General features: G+C 42.0%; 2 protein-coding genes across 6 annotated transcripts in view; one reads left to right on the top strand and one right to left on the bottom strand.

Annotated features, from left to right (window-relative positions):
- The window catches only part of itpr2 (inositol 1,4,5-trisphosphate receptor, type 2), a 90,676-nt gene extending 83,458 nt beyond the window's left edge, over nt 1-7,218 (top strand). For 2 of the 3 annotated variants that reach the window (XM_061677547.1, XM_061677545.1), the window contains exons 56-57: nt 1,526-1,687; nt 6,037-7,218. In XM_061677547.1, the coding sequence (XP_061533531.1) occupies nt 1,526-1,687; nt 6,037-6,117 (243 nt within the window). In that variant the 3' untranslated portion in view covers nt 6,118-7,218. The remainder of the gene's footprint in view (nt 1-1,525; nt 1,688-6,036) is intronic. The other variant, XM_061677546.1, reaches the window with a different exon arrangement.
- A 4,599-nt stretch (nt 7,219-11,817) lies between these two features.
- On the bottom strand, nt 11,818-19,233 carry sspn (sarcospan (Kras oncogene-associated gene)). 3 transcript variants are annotated; one of them, XR_009768556.1, is made up of 5 exons: nt 18,915-19,233; nt 15,389-15,475; nt 12,797-13,144; nt 12,395-12,672; nt 11,818-12,317 (listed from the first exon to the last, which is right to left on the bottom strand). XR_009768556.1 is itself a non-coding variant. In XM_061676785.1 (5 exons), the coding sequence occupies exons 1-4, from the start codon at nt 19,134-19,136 to the stop codon at nt 12,649-12,651; spliced, it is 681 nt and encodes a 226-aa protein (XP_061532769.1). In that variant the 5' UTR covers nt 19,137-19,233; the 3' UTR covers nt 11,818-12,489; nt 12,611-12,648. The 3 variants fall into 3 exon arrangements, 2 of the variants coding, with proteins under 2 accessions (XP_061532769.1, XP_061532768.1); XM_061676785.1 differs by having other exon boundaries at nt 11,818-12,489; nt 12,611-12,672; XM_061676784.1 differs by having other exon boundaries at nt 11,818-12,672.
- Nucleotides 19,234-20,468: the final 1,235 nt, after the last annotated feature.

The following is a 20,468-nucleotide window of genomic DNA, read 5'->3' on the forward strand; positions in this document are numbered from 1 at the left end:
TAGAAGACAAGATCATATCATATAGACAAAAAAAATGCTATAATGTCATGGCATCGCCATACGACTAAGGCAAAAGTATTTATTTGCTGTCCAATGAAAAACGCAATCCGTTGTTCTATGCCGCTTGTCCTCATTATTGCCTCCCCAATACAAAAAACGTGTACCCTAATTTCTTGTGTATAATGGGCACCCATGTATAATACGCACCCCCAAAGTTGACCTCAAAATTCTGGAAGACCCTTCTACCTATCTATAATGCATTTTTACACTGCATGATCTACCCATATGATCAAAACATGAAGTATTATCTGTATTTTTATTTACTTGCTCTTATTTTGAAATTCACAGCCCTACTTTTATTTACTAAATGTGAAAACACACAGTTGTGCTCATATGTTTGATTACCCAGGACGAATTTAATTTTATTTTAATGGTATTCAAATTAAACTGTCAAGCATTTCAGAAAAGCATTATCATTAAACAAAACATAACCATAAAGAAATTAATGATGGTTTTTGTTCAGTCCTCATTCAAATAAAAAAAATTAATAAAATATTTCACAAATTCTGCCAGGGTATGCAAACTTATGAGCACAACTTTACACATATGCAGTCATACGTACTCCTGTCATATTCATACATATATTGAAAGTGTAGGCTACACCTTTTTTATAACCTCTAGGTGGCGATGGCATATAAGAATGAAATTGTACACCTCATAACCTCTAGGTGGCTGTGGCATATTGGAGTGAAAGTGCACAGCTTTTTCATAACCTCGAGATGGCAGTATTTATAAAATGTGAAAGTGTTTTTCATTTTACCCTATACCTATGTATAATGCGTACTATTGACTTTTGAAATTTTTTTGGGGGGTTGGGGGAGAATGTGCATTATACACAAGAAATTACAGTATATCCAAATTTGTTTTTAGTTTTTTGTTTTTCTTTTTATCCGAACAACAGGAAAAAAACAACAGGAAAACGCTCAAAAATGATTGGTGACAGTGTCTCTCAGCAGTCACATAATTTTGAACATATCTCCATTGCCGCATCCATAAATGTCTCTATGGCATGTAAGATTACACACTCACAAACAATAATAACACTACAGTCCAAGTTGGATTCTTGATAGACATTAGTGACTCATATCCACATCAGCAATCTATCTGTGCAGTGGGTGAGAATCGAAATGCCAGTTGTGAGCCAATTAATGTTTGACCATGCTTGACCATAGCCCTGAGACAGAAATGTTGTCACGCTGTAGTGCAAAGCAAAGAATCGTTTCCTTTCATGGAGAAGGATTTAGATTAAAAGTTGATGACAGTTATTAACACCTCCATGTTTTACTCTTCCCCTGCTGTCCAGCCGATGCGCTGTAACACTCCCTAAATCACGCTTGGGGAGGACTATGCCAGAATTGCCACCAGTGCCGTCTCCTTGACATTCTGACTCAGCTCTATTTCGACCGTTATTCACTTCATCCTTCTCACAGTTTCTCTCACACCCCATCTCTCCCTCATCTCTCAGGAAAAGAACTTGGAGTGGTTCCCCCGAATGAGAGCCATGTCTCTGGTGAGCAACGAGGGGGATAACGAGCAGAATGAGATGCGATCTCTGCAGGAGAAACTGGAGAGCACTGTCACCCTGGTAGCTCAGCTCTCTGCCCAGCTGTCTGAGCTCAAGGAGCAGGTAAGGAGGCATTTTCATCCTTTCTCGTCTGACTATTATTATGACACAAAAGATTGCTCCACCATATTAGCTTAAGGCTCTTTTGACCTTTAAAACATTAGCAGGACAAGAGGTTAGAGGAAATGGCGCATCCTTAGTGGCCTCACTTCTCTAATGTTATCATAAAGTCTCTTTTCCAACTTTTTCTCTTTAAAGGGAGCTTAATGGAGATTGATTATGCATGTTTTTTTCTCTATTTAACAGTTCCCAATGGCTTAATAACATATATGTGACATGCTTTTGTAAAAATCAATATATCACTATGTGCATTATTTTATTTTTTTTGTCTTGCTGAAATCAGACCACTTTTCCATATTTCACACAATGACCAAACACGTATAACCCCTCACACACCACCACCACGGCCATCGCTTTACTGAGAAATAAACTTCAACCCCAATTCCAATGAAGTTGGGACGTTGTGTTAAACATAAATAAAAACAGAATACAATGATTTGCAAATCATGTTCAACCTATATTTAATTGAATAGACTACAAAGACAGGATATTTAATGTTCAAAATGATAAACTTGATTGTTTTTAGCAAATAATCATTAACTTAGAATTTTATGGCTAACACACGTTCCAAAAAAGCTGTGACAGGTGGTAAAAAAAGTTGAGGAATGCTCATCAAAGAGGCTAATTGGGAACAGGTGGGTGCCATGATTGGGTATAAAAGGAGCTTCCCTGAATGGCTGTTATTCACAAATAGTCGAACAGTTTAAGGACAATGTTCCTCAACGTACAATTGCAAGGAATTTAGGGATTTCATCATCTAGGGTCCATACTATCATCAAAAGGTTCAGAGAATCTGGAGAAATCACTGCATGTAAGCGGCAAGGCCGAAAACCAACATTGAATGCCCATGACCTTCGATCCCTCAGGTGGCACTGCATCAAAAACCAACATCAATGTGTAAAGGATATCACCACATGGGCTCAGGAACACTTCAGAAAACCAATGTCAGTAGATACAGTTCGGCTCCATCCGTAAGTGCAACTTGAAACTCTACTATGCAAAGCAAAAGCCATTTATCAACAACACCCAGAAACGCCGCCGGCTTCCCTGGGCCCAAGCGCATCTAAGATGGACTGATGCAAAGTGGAAAAGTGTTCTGTGGTCCGACGAGTCCACATTTCAAATTGTTTTTGGAAATTGTGGACGTCGTGTCCTCCGGGCCAGAGAGGAAAAGAACCATCCGGACTGTTATGGACGCAAAGTTCGAAAGCCAGCATCTGTGATGGTATGGGGCTGTGTTAGTGCCAATGGCATGGGTAACTTACGCATCTGTGAAGGCACCTGAAAGGTACATACATACATACAGGTTTTGGAGAAACATGCTGCCATCCAAGCAATGTCTTTTTCATGGACGCTCCTGCTAATTTCAGCAAGACAATGCCAAACCACATTCTGCACGTGTTACAACAGCGTGGCTTTGTAGTAAAAGAGTGTCATGAACGGAACAGGGGATTGGACCCAAGAATGCAAATGGACAGTTTCCAAAAAGAGAGATTTAATAGACGGGCATAGGTCGGTACACAGGCAGGCAATCCAAGAAAGGCAACAGTATCCAAAAACATGAGGCAAAGAGGCAAGGTCGATAATCGGAACAGGGTCAAATCTTACTGTGAGTCTGTGACGTGGAAACAAGGAATGCTGGAACGCGACGACAAGGTACAACGAACTGGCAACGAGAGGGAATAAGACACGAGGTTAAATACAATAGGTAATTAGGGTGAACGAGGCACAGGTGGTGAAGATGCTCACAGGAGCTGGTGTGTGTGAAACGGGGGGGGGGGGAAGACAAAACCCGGAACACACACACATGACAAAGAGTGCGGGTACTAGACTGGCCTGCCTGCAGTCCAGACCTGTCTCCCATTGAAAATGTGTGGTGCATTATAAAGCGTAAAATACGACAACAGAGACCCCGGACTGTTGAACAGCTGAAGCTGTACATCAAGCAAGAATGGCAAAGAATTCCACCGACAAAGCTTCAACAATTCGTGTCCTCAGTTCCCAAACGTTTATTGAATGATGTTTAAAGAAAATGGTGATGTAACACAGTGGTAAACATGACCCTGTCTAAGCTTTTTTGGAACGCGTTTCAGCCATAAAATTCTAAGTTAATGATTATTTGCTAAAAGCAATCAAGTTTATCAGTTTGAACATTAAATATCTTGTCTTTGTAGTGTATTCAATTAAATATAGGTCGAACATTATTTGCAAATCATTGTATTCGTTTTTTATTTATGTGTAATACAACATCCTAACGTCATTGGAATTGGGGTTTTAAGTGCTGTCTATTATAAATTACCCCACTGTTAGGTCATGTCTGGATCAGTTATTCAATAAATGGACTTAATTTGTTGTAAGATCATGAAAGTACCTCCCGCAACCACTAGTCAGATAGTGAAACTAAGTGTTGATATTACCCAGAGTATGCGATCTTTATTATTAAAAGGAGCACCACGTTGGGAGGAAAATCTATATTCTGCTTAAAGAAAGGTGAGGCAAATAACGAGGAATGACACAGTGTGAAGTGACTAAGGTGAACCGCTACTCAGTACTTTCATGGGCCAAGAGTGAGATTCGTGACTCAAAATGCAGGCATCCCAAACACCCAACTTATTTGTGTACAGACAATAAAATGTACATTTTGCATTATTTTTCCCCAAAATACCTGAATGCTCTGTACTCAGCCATAGGTTATTAGGTCATTCCATCTTTTGGCTACATGTGTGTGCTTGTGCATGTCTGTGTCCTTGTGGACAAGCAACGGTCGGGATTGACTTGTTTTTTTTATGTTCTAATTCATGTAAAGTGCTTTGTTTTGCATTTTATTTTGTATGAAAAGCGCTTACAAATGACGTTTGATTCAGTGATTGATTTAAAAACAAGTACCTGAATGCCGTTTTAATGTGTTCAATCAGTCAGCATGTGTTCTTCGGCTACACTGTGATATACGTTTCACATTAGGCCATGCCTTGGCTGCACTGACTTCATACATTCTTTGGCTGGTCTACATGTCAATCAATTCAGAGCAGCACCAATTAATAGTTGCGGTGTCACTCCCACCTAATGCAGGGCTTGGTCAGTCTACAATTTCATTTTATCTGCCGATACAATGACACTGAAGGCTTTCTCTTGTATTTTATGCTCGTCATGACACACAGCACCATTGACTGTCGGCATGTCGCTCCCATTTATTGCAGACATTAGTCAGTCTCCATGGCAATCATCAGACATAGTTTGTTGCGATGTCACTCCCACTTAATGCTGACATTGGTTAGTCTGAATACTGTATCAGTCACTGAAGACAGCACCAAGGATCACAATTTAGTTGAAAAGTCACTATTTCCTATTGTACCAACACCCGCCCCCCAGTCAAGTCTCAACCGAATGTCCCAAATATCACCCCAACTTCTCTTTAGCTCTCTGACCTACGATTGCTTTTCAATTCAGTACAACAGGTTAAAAGTTGGCCTCTGGCCGTGCGGATGACTACGCTGATGCAAGTGTGACTGATCGTTCCCATCACCTGCTTCCCCGGCATGTGATCTCGGTCACAGGCATGTCCTTGTTCCTCTTCTGACAGATGTGTCTATGTAATGCTCACTGCAGGAGGTTCATGCTTCAAATAAACAAAACAACAACCTCCGCATGCAGTCATGGCTGTCACATCTTCCCTGTTATCATGGGTTCAAATCTAGTGGCAACAAAACTTTGCGAAAGGTTGTTGTTTTGTTTTTTTTCCACCATCTTGACCCATGTTCGACCGAGTCATTTACATATATTCATGGTTTTAGTCGGGCTTTCTTACCAAATATAATACAAACAAAACTGCTTTATTCAGCCTCAAAATCTGAGAGAGAGAGAGAAAACAACCATCTTAGACCAAGGTGAGGTCGTACTCTGCAATTTAACTTCAAATTACTATAAATAAATTGTCTTCCGTACAGTACTACAGTACTAGCCGGCCATCTATTCAGTTTCTTTAGCGCGTGTCTTCATTAGGTTTGCGTGTGATCTGTAGCCTATCCCGGTTGACTTTGAACAGGAAGCAGGGTACACATTAACTGGTCACCAGCCAAACACATGGCACATATGGAAGGAAAAAAAATCATATTCATACCGATGGACAATTTAGTGTTTTCAGGTACCCTAACATTTTTGGAATGTAGTTGTATAATATTTTGCGATGAAAGTGTTTTGCATGGAAACTGTTGTGTGGAACAGTGTGTCATGTGTCTCGTGTCTACTGTGCATGTGAACTCAAATACCACCACTTGCTTGCATGTCTTTGACAGATGACTGAGCAGAGGAAGCACAAGCAAAGGCAAGGATTGCTGGGACCTCCGCAGACGACTCATCACATCTCAAACCACTGAGGGTCCCGTAACTCTCACAGGACGCAGTGGATGGACTCGTGAGAAAAGACAACATGAAAGCATAGATACGCACCTGTAGTTACTTGGCTGACAGATGATTAGTCACTAAGTGCCTTTTGTATGACACAGCACTCCCTTTTGGGACCACATGCTCACCAATCTGCCGTTTGAAGCAAACTATACAGGTTGTCTGCACCCTTGCATGCAGAGTGGTTCGACTCTGTGAAAGGTGGAGCAGACTTAGCACACATCTGCCAGTGTGGTGTTTGTGTGCCCGATTAGACGGTGAAGGGAATAGTTATAGTAAGGTTAGTTCTTTGCTGTCTCAGCCCAAATGGCTCATTTTCTTGATGTTGTCAGAAAGTGTACTGCTGGTACCCAGATCCATACTTAACTGTGACCTGGAAGGTTTCCTTATTCCTTTTAGATTTCTGGTAAGGACATTTTAATAACTGGAATATTATTATTATTATTATTTTTTTTTTTTTTTTTTTTTTTTTTTTTTTTTTTACATTTTGGAGTTGTAATTTTTGCTGCCTTACTCACCATGTTTTAAAACTGGATTTTGAATCGTTTAAAATGCACATTTTTTCTTACGAAAGGGAGAAACTTGGCCAATTTAGGGGTAATACCTTTGACTATGATGCATTCACTGCAATACATTTTTTCTTTTTGATTTATTCACATTTTCACAGAGTAATAATTGAATGTGATAAAATGTATAGCTTGTTACTTGAAAATATTCTACGTCCAAATTGTACTTTGGCATAACGTGACTGGAGACAATATGAACATTTTTATTGGGATGTCAGATAAGTAATATACTATATGTTTGTGTGTGTTTTCTTCTACTTTCTTAAACTTTGTCTATTTAAATAAAGTGTATATAAAAATGTAATTAATGTTACAAAGAATTGTTTGTGAATTCATTTCTAGTTTGTTACCAGAAAACAACTTTTCTTTTTACCATTCATGCAAATCACTCTCCTTTCGGTGAAATTCGTACTCCTTGAACACTGGCAGCTAGATCCATTTCACACATCAATTTTCACACATCCACCATCCCCAGACACTTGGGGATCCCCCGTACAATGCATTTTTATTTGTATTTTTTTTTTTTTTTTTAAATCATCTTTTTCATGCCTTTGGTGTATGCATGTCTGATTCACAGAACAGGAGTACTTCTTCATTCAGACATTACTGTATCTTAACTCCAGCATTTTGAGTACTTCACTTACATTAGAATATGTGTAGATTCTCAGTCATCCAGGTCATGGTCATCTGCAAAGGTTGAATAAAGGCAACTGGGCTGTCCTTGTTTGTCGAAGACGTTTCACCTTTTAACCAAACGGCTTCCTCAGTTCAAAATTTTTGGTGTGGGGCCTTCCTATTTTCTCGGTGGGTGTGTCCCCTGGGGGTGGTCAACAATGGGGTGTTTTTGTTGTTGCCCGGTGTGGTTAGTGAACCGACCGTCATGCATACCAATGAGTTGTTCACTTGTGTTGTGGCAAAAAAATAAAATAAAGGCGGAGCTGATGCGTGTCGCTCAAGTGCAATGTTCTCGTGCAGTGGTTCGCGAACTTTACACCAAATACCATCTCAACAAATATTTGAGGCATACCACTAGCGGTTCTCGTACCACACTGTCCTAGTGGGAACCATTAGTGCGTTTTGTTGAAAACCCAGCACAAAGTTACTAAGCGCCTAGCAAGAGACGTTCAGAACAAAGACACAAACGCTCTAAACTATAAAGGAAATACAACATACTTCTGGTCAAAAATTTTTGTTTGGCAACTTGATGAATTAAATAATGAAAGAATAGCAGCCTGTCAGACCAAGCGTCAATGTCAGCTGGAGTTGATTGCATGGTTCTAGCTGATGCAGAGCTGCCAAATGTTATGGAACGTACGCATTGTCAGTCACTGATCACCTCCATAGTACCGAATAAGCTACACTTGTTACAAAAGAGTCACAAAGGGAGGATGAGGAGTGGATCGGCGAAGACTATGTCAAAGTTGTGAAATTTCCTTCCTCCTAAATATTCCACAGTCGACTGTCAGCTGTATTGTAAGAACGTGGAAGCGTTTGGGAACAACACCAACTCAGCCACGAAATGGTAGGCCAAGTAAACTGACGGAGCAGGGTCAGCGGAGTGCGAAGACGTTGCCAATTTTCTGCCAAGTCAATCGCTACAGACCTCCAAACTTCATGTGGCCTTCAGATTAGCTCAAGAACAGTGCGTAGAGAGCGTCATGGGCTTTTGTCTACATGGCCAAGCAGCCATGTAGACAAATCAGCAAATGCGATGCAATGCATCTGATGCGGTGGCGTAAAGCACGCCGCTACTGGCAGAGGTTTCAAATTGAGTTCCATGACTTGGACTCGAGTCAGACTCGAGTCATGAATTTGATGACTTTAGACTCGACTTGGCAATATGTTACAAGACTTGCAACTCGACTTGGACTTGAACAACAATGACTCGTGACTTCACTTGGACTTGAACCCATTGACTTGAAAAGACTTGCGACTTTGACCAAAGCACTGAGAAACCAAAATTCGTAGCTTCTCTTTCTACAGCTATGTGTGTCACTTATAGTTTTATACTACATGAAAAAATGAAAAATTACAACATAATGCTGTGGATCTTACTAATTACTTATTAGGTCAAAATGTACCACACTACGATTGCTGTAGTTAGTTCTTATTGTCTTTAGACATTTAATATCTTGATGGGCACACTCTTGTACAGGAATTGACCAAGAGTTCATTCTTTCACACATTACCTAAAGTAATAATTTTTTTTTTTTTTTTAAACATAAATCAGCAATAAATGTGACAGTTAAACAAGGTATACATTCCAAGAACCACTGTTAACATACACAGAAACGACAACGTAACAATAAGGACGTCAATTATTGTAACAACAAAAAAAATCCACATTGCATTGTGGGAATCGCGTGACTTGACATCGCGTATGCTTGTTTTCATTGGGATTCGCAGCTAGCTTCGTGAGCATTACGTAAATACTATATGGGAACAGTTTTGGAGCTGGCCCCTTCCTGTTCCAACATGGCTGTGCACCAATGCACAAAGCAAGGTCCATAAAGATATGTATGACAGAGTCTGGTGTGTCTTGGCCTCGACCCAATAGAAGACCTTTGGGATGAATTAGAGCGGAGACTGAGAGCCAACATCAGTGTGTGACCTCACAAAAATGCAAAGGGTGGATCAATGTCATATGGATTAGGCACGGGATGTCACTTAATTTCATATGTGAGTCAAGGCAGGTGAGAGAATACTTTTGGTAATCTAGTGTATGTTGACAACACATTGACTAAGATTAAAACCAACAAAGCATATTTGTTTCCTAAACACATCAACTCTGTGGATATCCGTTTCACTCTGGAAGAGGGCACGTTGCTGTTTTTGAAAATGAGGGACAGAGACGATCCCATCCCTCCACTGACAACGGAAGAAAGAAGGGGCAGATCCACATCAGGAAGGCTCTTACGAACCGTGAATATGCAAACTGGGCCTTTGTAAAATCCGCCGAGAAGAACAGCAGCCACTACAACTGAGCCAGAAGGCACAAACAGGAGGCAGAACGTGGTGGTGGCTGCTTTGTCAGAGAAATCCAGAAGGATGTTCTCCAAACATAACATACCAATGTAATTTAAACCCACTATCACACTCTGACAAAAAGCTGGTTTACAAGGACAAAATCTAGAGACGCAAATATGACAAATGTTTAACCCAACAGTTTTTTAATACTGATAACAAATAGGAGGTTGGCGACATCCCGGAGTAGATTTTGACCACTTTAGACTCTACTGTATTTCGCACAAATTTAACCCCATTTGGCGTCAATCTGTATGGCTCCAACAATCGGTTAGAGGTGCAACAATTTATCGACAACTCATCCATCATCATCAAATTAATCAATATCTGCTTTGTTAATGGATTCATCGTTTCGAGACCTCATTCAAATAAAAATTTGGAATGTCAGCCTCTCAAAAGTAAATGTTCTCAGAGTTTGGGGGTACTCCATGAAAGCAGACTGATTTGTCTTTAGGGTTAATCACAATAAGACATTTGTTGACATGTCATGGACGAAACCAGTAACTGAATCATAATCAATTTACATTGGTTCATTTTCTGCACTGTCAATTGAATTATGTCTTGTTTTTGAAGAAAGGAATGGAAAAAACATTTTTTAAAATCAGATTAGGAAAAATGATTGCCCTGCGATTGGCTGGCAACCAGTTCAGGGTGTACCCCGCCTCCTGCCCGATGACAGCTGGGATAGGCTCCAGCACACCCGCGACCCTAGTGAGGAGAAGCGGCTCAGAAAATGGATGGAAAAATGATTGACGGATTAACGGTTTATTAGAATAATTAAAAGTCAATGTAATTACAGTTGAAACCAAATGTTTACATATACTTTATTTGCAAAATGCCAGAATAATGACAGAATAATTTTCAAAAACAATCTTTTCAGGAAAGGCTTAGGGCAATGGGCATTTAAACATCTGGTTTGGACTATATATGCAAAATAAAACGTATTAGGCACGTCGTAGCTGATACCATTACGGTAAATCTTATCGTAAATTTCCCACCGAGCACAAGCGCATCGAGAACAACTGACACGGGAAGACCGAGATTTGAACCCTGCACATCTGAACTGTGAGCCAGATGTGGCAACCACTATTTTCCTCATGGCGCCTTCTTAGAGTTTCAAATAACGCATTGTGTAAAATGTGATAACGGAAGTTTGTTCTCTGTTCAACGTATGACAATTGTATCACGGGTCACAACATTCTGCAGTGGTTTTCTCTGAAAAGATCAAGTGACAACATATTTGATTGTTAAAGATGGCACAAGGTTCCTCCTCAGTCTTGATTATAAATAAGCATGCCCCCGTGATGACGGGCATGTGACTTGCTGTGTCTGAGCCTTTTGTAGTCACATGATGCGTCAGAGCTAGAAAACAGCACAAGCGCACAGGATCTTGGCCTTTAATCCTGAAAACCATGATGCGTTTTTCATTATTCCATAGAAATGTAAACACGTCTTGTTGATCTTGTCTAAAGATGTGGTTTAGCGTACGAAGCGAACGCCTTCCTACCTGGACTGTCAGTCATGAGGCTGATTTCCAAAGCTCGTATTGCTTCTCGAGCTCAGTCAGTGCTGGGGAAAGGTGTGCTAAATGATAATGCATTCCCATGACAGAACAATCCTTGAGGAAACATCGCAGTTCATTTGCTGTGAGAAGTTACAAATATGTGACTTTGAACACAGATGACGTCGTCTCTTCCTGACGTTACGCGTCAGTCATCCATTTGGTTTCCGACTTTGAGAGCAACGCTGATGTCCAAGAGAACCACGAGGCTCTCAGCACTAAGTTTCTAAAAGATGTTGGTTTGCACAGATAACAAGACTTAGACAATGGCCAGATCACTCATCTCCTCAGCATGAAAAATACATAAAATCCCCAATGATTGAGTTGGGGTGGGGACTTTCTTGCCTTTCGGTATTTCAGTATGATGACGATTTGCTTGCTACAGTCCTGCTGCCTGTCAGAGTTCCCACCCACACACAACCCCCCCCATTCACATTTATAGTATGCATTTTTGTATGGACTAAACCAGCCCCCTCATATTGAGTGCAAAAGAAATGGACCGTGGACTAGTTTTGGGGGACTTTTATTTGAAATGCAATGCACAACGTGTAAAACATTAACAGAAATTAAGTTTTGAAAGTGAATACAAATATGTGAACTCCTCTTTTTGTCCTAAAAGAAGTAGGCTAAAAATGTTAATGGTTTATTCAGTTATTCAGTCGCACCTCGGCTTTCATATTATCGCATACACATGACACAACAACTAACGTTTACTGTCTGTTTTATCTCTGAAATTTTAGGGTTTAGGGGTGCTGGGATTCGTTTTCGGGGTGCTTTAGCATCTCCCAAAATGGGCAAGAAACACCTGTCGAATATATCTAAAAAACATATTACAAATCTTTGGGTGCAGTTCTACAACCCAGCAAACTACAACCTCAGTAAGAAACACACTGTAATGCAAAAATAAATACATTGGACTTAAAATAAAATCGCTTCCCTTTTATTGGCGCTCGTTATATTGTGGAGGTGTAGCCAATGTTGTGGCCAGTTGGTGTAGTCACAAGAGCTTTTGATGACTGCGCTACAAATGAAAACCATGCAAGTTAGTGGGAGAAATACATTCCATTATTATCCTCCCATACATTTTGAAATGTTTACCTTTTGTTGTTTGTTCATCACCATCACGCATACAGTGAGTGAACAACGTGCCACCGAAAACAGCACTCAAACAATGCGACCTTCTGACCGGGTAACTATAAATGAAAAGCAAGACATGGATTTTCATGCATGTATGAGGAGAATGGAAATAACAAAGACATTGAGTAAATACGGCACATCTTGTGATGAAATAATGCAAAAGTCAAAATCCCTTACAGAATGCATGTTTGCACGCGTGATTTTATGACACTTCTTCAGCAATTAGCCCTCTTCAACAGCTGCAATGTACAAAAGTGGTACAAAAATGCATTTTATTTATCATACAATTACCACACAAGATGGCTGTGACATCATGATAAATAGTAAAAGTTGGCCTGTCCCCTGTAATCCATGAAGTCAAACCTTGCTCCACCGCCGGAAGGATCCGATTTGAAGGCCAGAGAAGAAGACTTGGTAGCGGTGCTTCCACATGATGAAGGCGCCCACCGCACAGAAGAAGGCCTGGGCTAGGTTGAGCACAATCTGGAGCAAATAGTAGAGCGGGAGTGTCTCGGTGATCTCCTGACAGTCGCGGACGCCCTCGTAGGTGAAAGTGCGAGCTATGGGGTCGCGGGGGTTCAACGTGCACACGCAGGCCTCAGCGGCAGGGAGACAGCTGAAGCTGCTGGTCTGCGCGTGGTGGTATCCGGCGAAGGCCACCACCAACACGGATATGACCAGGCCAATTGCACACAAGGCAAAGTACAGGAGCTGTGGGCACGAGGAGAAGTGTTACATCATGCGTGATCAATATTGTCGTCGCGTCAATGCTAAGCTACGTATTAATACCAATGGTGCGTGGCTCTGCTCATTGTTTAGCACTATACTTGCCGGACAAAGTAAGGGACGTTAGACTTTCGGGTAAAATTTCAGGATGAACCTTTAAAGGTGAACGTCATTTGACTTTTGAATGTAAGTCCAAATATTCATTGTTGTTGTTTTTTTTTGCACAACTTGCTGTTCTGTAACAGGAGCTGAATGGCATAATTCAGAACAGGTGTTTGACCCATATTCCCGAAGGATGTCCACCTCTATGCCTTTCTGTAACTCTTCCAGTCTCTCTTGCAACCTGCTGATGACACTGTGACTTTTTGGGTTATTATGAAATTTCCCACCAAAACCCAGTATCCCTAACTTTTTGTGAATAGTGTATAACAACAGTCCCCTTACTTAATTCAAACGGGGTACACACATACCGATAATCGGGCCCAATCTGAGCATTTTGTTTTTTCGCTTCCAACCTAAGTCAGCAAAGGTTGGATTCTCAGACGTTTCTAAAAGATTATCCGAAGTTAATATCCTGTGGTGAGGGGTGGTAGGAGTGATTTTTCCCTTCCCGATGTCTTTAAGAGCGACCAAAGATGACCGTATCCGACATCCATCATATTTTCGGGGCGACTTCTAAAGCTCCTGACACGAAAAAATGGACAAACGTGTTAATTGTATACTTCCTCTTACATATGTGACCACGAAGGTATGTAATGTGTCTGCTTAGGTATCCTGCAAGTACGTGATTATTTTTCATTCACATGACCTCTATGTGGAAATGGCAATTCGTAGCCTCTAGTTTGTTGCTGTTTGCAGGCTGTGTGTTGGGCCCAAATCATATATTCTCCATTTTAAAGACTATTTCGAGGGATTTTTATTGAGCTAAAAGGGGAATGATTAGAATTTAGGGGGCAAAGATCAGCTTCACTGTGACCTCAAAGGACATCTACACATACGTTGTGTGATAAAATTACAATTCACACCCCAAAAATGACTGTCCGTCTTGCGTCATGCCATAATGTATAGACTTGTAATTAGTTGTGTAAAGGTGTGTTTTCGCTCTGTTTTGGCTTTTCTTTGTCTCGTGATTAAGGCAGACAACGCAAACCCATAAACAGGCGCGCTGGCTCAGCGTGCGCTGCATATTCAGTTCTAAGAGATTACCCACAATTCTACAGGACAAGGCCTGACCCTCAGAATAGGAGCTCTGCCTGCGGCCTGCCTGCTGCATATGTGTGTGTGCGCGCGCGCGTGTGTGTATTTTGAGCGACCGCCAGCCAGGATCTAAAAATACAAATTGACAATGGCTTTATGATGTTTATGCAATTTCACAAGCGCAATGACACTTCAATCTTAATCCATCACTTATATAACTGCAGCTCTCATTCGCTGACGCGTTTGCTCTTACTTACACCCTCCTTATGGAATTAGGCAAGACGATGAGCGCCGGTTGATTCTAAAATGGCTTTCATGCTAATTTTGGAACAGCCGTGAAATCTGAAGCATGGTTGGATAGAAGGGGGCGCGGTCACAGCGAATGCGTCAACAAGCGTTGCATTGGCCAATCATGTTTGACTTTGCATTTGGCAACAGAAAGAAGTGTTTTCTTGTGGTTGCCTTCTTTCCCCGCATGCACATTTAACCACTCACATGCAATGTTTTACCACCATTTTAAAACAAATCGAGCAAGACATTTAAGACCGACTTTCTGAATTGAAACGTTAAGAGTCATACGTTTAATAAATCATGCCAAGTGTTTGTAAACCTAAACTGCACGCACGCATGCACGCACACAAAACACACACACACACGATGGATTCATGTGACCTCCTTCTTCTTCTTCTTCTTCTTCTTCTTCTTCACAAATGCTTAGAACTCGATGAACGCAACCTTCATTAAACGCCCTCTTTGAAAGTGACGTGCACAAACGAGACGAATGATGAAACGAGGACTTAGACTGATTTTATCTGCTTTGAATTGCAACTGCATAAGACGCATCTCGTGAATAGCACTACACCATGAGGTTTTGCCCATGGCAGAAAACAACACTGAAATGCACGCAGAGCTCGGCATCGTCTTCTGTATGCCATTGACAGGCTTGTGAACGAATTAGAGGACCTCATTGATTTCTGCACGATGGGGACCGTCAACACAGACGCATCCCGTTTGCTCGTGTTACAGACCCACCTTGGCAATGAACTGCGCAGTCGAGCGCTCATCTGGGTGATAGGTGGCACAGTGCAGGATGAATCCCACAATGGAAACCAGACACAGCTGCAAAATAATACAGGCACATTAACTTAATGCATTTTAATCGCTATTAAAGTTGATCATCTTGTTGATGTGTTTTCGTTGGGTACTGAAGCACAACACATTGTTTTGCTCCCATGTTGACAACTGCCAGTAATTTATTGCATATTAATTGAGGACATGACTCTCTCTAACTTCCACAGACACAGTCTTTCTTTCACACTCTTTCCGCACTGCAGTTGGAGTCTTGTGACTAACGTGCAGCATCTTATTTTACGGTTATTCCTAGGTTCCTCAGCACTCAACAAGAGTCTCTGGAAAGTTTTTGATGACCTCAGTGTTTTTCACTTGGGTTCGTCTCATGAGGAGCTAACTCGGGATGCTGATGACCAGAGATGTTTTCGAAAAGCACATTACATGTTGGCTGGGCACTTAAGATAGGACCGAAACACCAACAAGGGCTGTTTTGTTCAACTTCATGTTTTCTGACTGACTTGACAAACATGCCCCTCACCAGACACTTCATTAGGTACACCTGCATAATCTAATGACATCCATTGGAGAAGCTGCATCAACATTCTGCCAAATCATGTTGCTGTCGTATAGGCACTTGAGAGCATTTCAATATTGTGTCCCTATTCTGAAACCTAATTAGGTAAGAAACAGTTGTCAGTATGATGCAATGTTGTTTATGCACCACTGCAAATTACGTAAGTAAAGCGTAAGCACTGGTACTGCAGTGGAGCCAGCGCAGGATCAGTTGCCGCGCCATGCCTGCAGGTCTGGATGTCAGTGTGGCTTGTTTTTGTTTACAAGTGCCCGGTGATTGGCTGGTGAACAATGCAGAGTGTCCTCTTACTTCTGGCCAAAGTCAGGTGGGAAAGACTCCAGCTCACCTGCGACCCCCGAATAGGACAAGCAGTAGAAAATGGATTGATGTTTGTTTTTGTTTTTTTCCCCCTTCAGACTTAGAGCCTGATTTAGTCAAGGTTTGCGTATGCAAAAACTCGATTGCTCAGGCTAACAGATATTGAAGCTGATTTACTAAGCGGTGGTCTCACCACATTTCCACTTGTTGCCAACAGCACACATAATCTGCTAAGAGTAAGTGAATGTGCAATTTAGCACGCGCTGTTTGGGATCTCACGAACAAAACGTCCACCAACAGCTGCGCAATCAAGTCGAGTGAATACACAATTTAGCACTCGCTATTTTGGGTCTTCATAAATCAGGCCTTAAGACTTTCTGACATGTAATGAATTTGATTATTTTTTGGAACATGTGTACCTTTTGCGCTTATTGAATTTTTCACTGGAAAAAAACAAATAAACAAAACAGTATGTCCATTCTGTAAACACAAGGATCAGGGTGTAAATCAATGTCACGTCAACCCAAATGGAAATAATTCTTGGTGGAACTGGTGCGACCGCATTGCATTTAGTTGTCAAGCATCTTCCTTTGCAGTCATACATTTTAAGAATTCCCCACAGTATCAATGTAGTGGGCGGCACGGTGGACGACTGGTTAGAGCGTCAGCCTCACAGTTCTGAGGACCCGGGTTCAATCCCCGGCCCCTCCCTGTGTGGAGTTTGCATGTTCTCCCCGTGCCTGCGTGGGTTTTCTCCGGGCACTCCGGTTTCCTCCCACATCCCAGAAACATGCATTAATTGGAGACTCTAAATTGTCCATAGGCATGACTGTGAGTGCGAATGGTTGTTTGTTTGTATGTGCCCTGCGATTGGCTGGCAACCAGTTCAGGTTGTACCCCGCCCTCCTGCCCGATGATAGCTGGGATAGGCTCCAGCACGCCCGCGACCCGAGTGAGGAGAAGCGGCTCAGAAAATGGATGGATGGACGGATGGATCAATGTAGTGTCTCCCTAACCCAACACATCACACGTGATACATCTGAGGGAAGGTCGCTAGATTGACCTCAAAAGGCAACCCACCTCACATGGCGCGTGATTGGTGAAAAGTCACACCGCAAATATATATTGTTAAAGATAAATTCAATGTGCTTTAATTACAGAAAAGCTCAATGAAAGGAAAGATTTGAGTTGTATGCTTTTATAAAAATTCCTTCTCACTTCCAGCTGTCTCCACCAGTTTCTGGAGTCGCCAGTGATTTTAACAGGTACCCTTGTGAGGTGGTGGGCAAAAGCTTCCATGTTGACCATTCAAGTTCTTTCTATGGCATGGGTTTGGTACAATACGCTTCTTCTTTTACCAACCTCAAAGGAAGAAGCCGCTGGGTTTCAAGCTGCGGCTCCATGCAGGCCACTCATGCCACTCATTCAAAAATTCAATTGCAATGTATTCGTAGCATAAAAGGATTTTAAATTGGGAAGTTATTTTTCATCCACCCTGTACAACAGCAATAATAAACCTCTCTGACGGTGTCAATCGAAACTGAACATTATTAAAGTCAGGATTATTGATACACCTCTTGTATTAGATATTATTGCATAGTGCCACACTCTTGGTGTATACACTATGCGTGACAGTTCGGCTTCAACTGATTATGCCAACATTCATTTTGATTCAAGTGACTGTGTGTCTCTTCTTCGATCACATGTATAATTATATGCATGCTTATCCTCTCAATAAAGAAAGTCGGTTAAACTCCATGGCCCTTTTCAAGTCTGCCAGGAGAAGAAGGGTTACTATCCTGAGAAGAAAAGCAGGAGACGGAATGTGGTTTTCTTTTATGTGGCTGCTTTGTCAATGAACATCAGAAGGGTTTTCTCCCAACAAGTTGGTTTATTGAAAGGACAAAATCCCTCGATGCAAACTCAAGTCAGTGCAGTGTTGTGAGCAGGACAGTGACCTCTACGTTGGAGACAACGAGCCACCTCTACACAAACACATGGCACAACATAGGAGGGCAGCCTCTATGTGTCCAGAGTGAGCAGTTCATTTGCACCGCAAAAAGAAAGGACATTCCTTTGGGGGGAACAATATTCAAATTCTGGACAGTGTGGTCCGATTGGTTTGAAATAGGTGTAACGGTAGTCATCTACTGTATTTACCAGCCACATCTAGCAGCAACAACAACAACATCCATGTGACCACCCACAAGGGGCACATTTACAACTGAGAAAGCCTTTTTGGAGTAAATGTGAAACATATACAAAAACCAAGAAACCAAGTTCAGTTTCCTCGAGTCCTCCTTTTGCAGTTTAACTCTCTATGCACTCTGGGGCAGTCCCTTGAAGGAAGTCAGTGAGTGTTTTGGTGTTTGGTGTTTCATTGGATATTGTACCTAGTCAGTCGAATACAAGCTACTTAAACTAGATCTATTATAGCGTGATAATACTTGTGTTTTGTCAATTGAGTGATATAGGGCCGTTGCTGACTTGCGGTGTGGTGAAAATAGAGATACTGCGCCTTACATGCACTAGTAACGAGAAAGGAAACGCGCCCATGCAAGGAATGGAGAAGGTGAGCACAAAGGCGGCGCTTACGATGATCCCAGCCCAGTGTGGCGTCTCTCTGGCCAGGAGGGAAGGGCTGATGGCCAGCATGAGGAAGGCCACCACTGTGACGGCTACCCCCAGGAGCAGCTGCGAGAGGGCCACAAGCAGAGGGAAGCGGCACACTCTGCACTTGTGGTCGTGGTCTGGGGCCGGGCTATCTTCTCTGCTCTTGTCGCCATCCCTCTGCTCTGAGGAACCTTTCTGGCCCATGTCTCCTGTCGCTAGCTAACAATCCGTACCTCTCAGCTCTCACCGATCTTTTCGGCGCTGTTTGAAAATGGACGAGCTTGCCCGCCCGCTCCCCGTCGGCCTCCCGCCCCCCACCTCCTATTCCCCTCCCTGCCGAGGCCTCCTCTCACCATAGCTGGCTGCTATTTGGAAAGCGAGGAGGCGCTGAACTAATATGGAAAACATTTGGCAAGGATTCCTTGAGCCGCTCTGATGCCGCATATAGAGCAGGCAGCTTACAGTGGAGCAAAGGAAGAGGAGGGAAGGGCGACAGAAAGTCGCAAAGGGGGATTCCAACATACCACTGCGCTGTGATGATCTCAAGTCTCTCGTAAAGGAGAGGAATGACTATGTAGACAGGCGCTTGTTCATTCTGTGACGACCCGCAGGAGGAGGTCACACTTTATTTGTGAGAGTGGGTGACTGCATCCTTCTCACTACTGCAAAAAAGAACCATATGATCTGACACAAACAAACCACGTGAGAAGAGTTAGATGTGTTAATAAAAAAATACAAAAAAAATACATTGAATACATAAAGGAATCCGGAATTTGACCAATAATATTCCGATGAGTTAATAATTAATGTCACTTAATGATATGTTAAGCTATTTGTAATTGCTGATTGAGTGACTGACTCATTTGGAGTGCTGTAAAAAAAATTAGAAACAGAGGGTGGCAACATTGTAGGTGGAGCGGTGAGCACATCTTCCTCACAGTGTTAAGCTCAGGGGTGCCAAATCTTGACTCTGGCCTTCCTGTGTGGAGTTCACGTGTTCCTCGCACATTCCAAAACATGCACATGTGGTAAATTGAAGGCTAAATTGTCCATTTACTGTAGGTGTGAACGGTTGTTTGTCTTATACGTATGTGCCCTGTGATTGCATCTCACCCAAAGTCGACTGAGATAGGAACCAGCTCACCTAAATGGAGGCCAATCGGTATAGAAAACAGATGGACATATGGAAATGAGAAGCAATTATGCAGGTATAATATTTAAAACAGGGAAATTCAGTAGTTTAAATTGGTGTGCACAGTTGTTCAGTTTTAAAATGTTGTGGACTGTTTCAAATAAGTATTTCTGTGAAACATATTTCCAAATTGTAGAGTTTGCTTGAGAAAATTTCAATTACTCAAGTTTGTTGAAGTTTGTGTTTGGGCCATATTGTCCCTTGTGCTTCAGTCAGAAAAGGCGCCAGACAACTGTGCGCCGTTTCGCTTGTCTGGCTGGCGCCCAGTCTTGCGCCAACTCAAATCTGCCATTTACGCACCTTCCTGCCAGGTACGCACTCTGACCCTGAAATGTGGGCATTCT

Source organism: Phycodurus eques, chromosome 5 (genome assembly GCF_024500275.1).
Source record: "Phycodurus eques isolate BA_2022a chromosome 5, UOR_Pequ_1.1, whole genome shotgun sequence".
NCBI classification, from domain to species: domain Eukaryota; kingdom Metazoa; phylum Chordata; class Actinopteri; order Syngnathiformes; family Syngnathidae; genus Phycodurus; species Phycodurus eques.

Excerpts from the sequence above, each read along its gene's own strand:
- sspn (XM_061676785.1), bottom strand. The coding sequence starts at position 19,136 with ATGGGCCAGAAAGGTTCCTCAGAGCAGAGGGATGGCGACAAGAGCAGA. Across the intron at positions 13,145-15,388 it reads CTGCGCAGTTCATTGCCAAG|CTCCTGTACTTTGCCTTGTG; the intron begins GTGGGTCTGTAA and ends TCGTGCCCACAG. Across the intron at positions 12,673-12,796 it reads CCTTCCGGCGGTGGAGCAAG|CTGTTGAAGAGGGCTAATTG; the intron begins GTTTGACTTCAT and ends TGTACATTGCAG.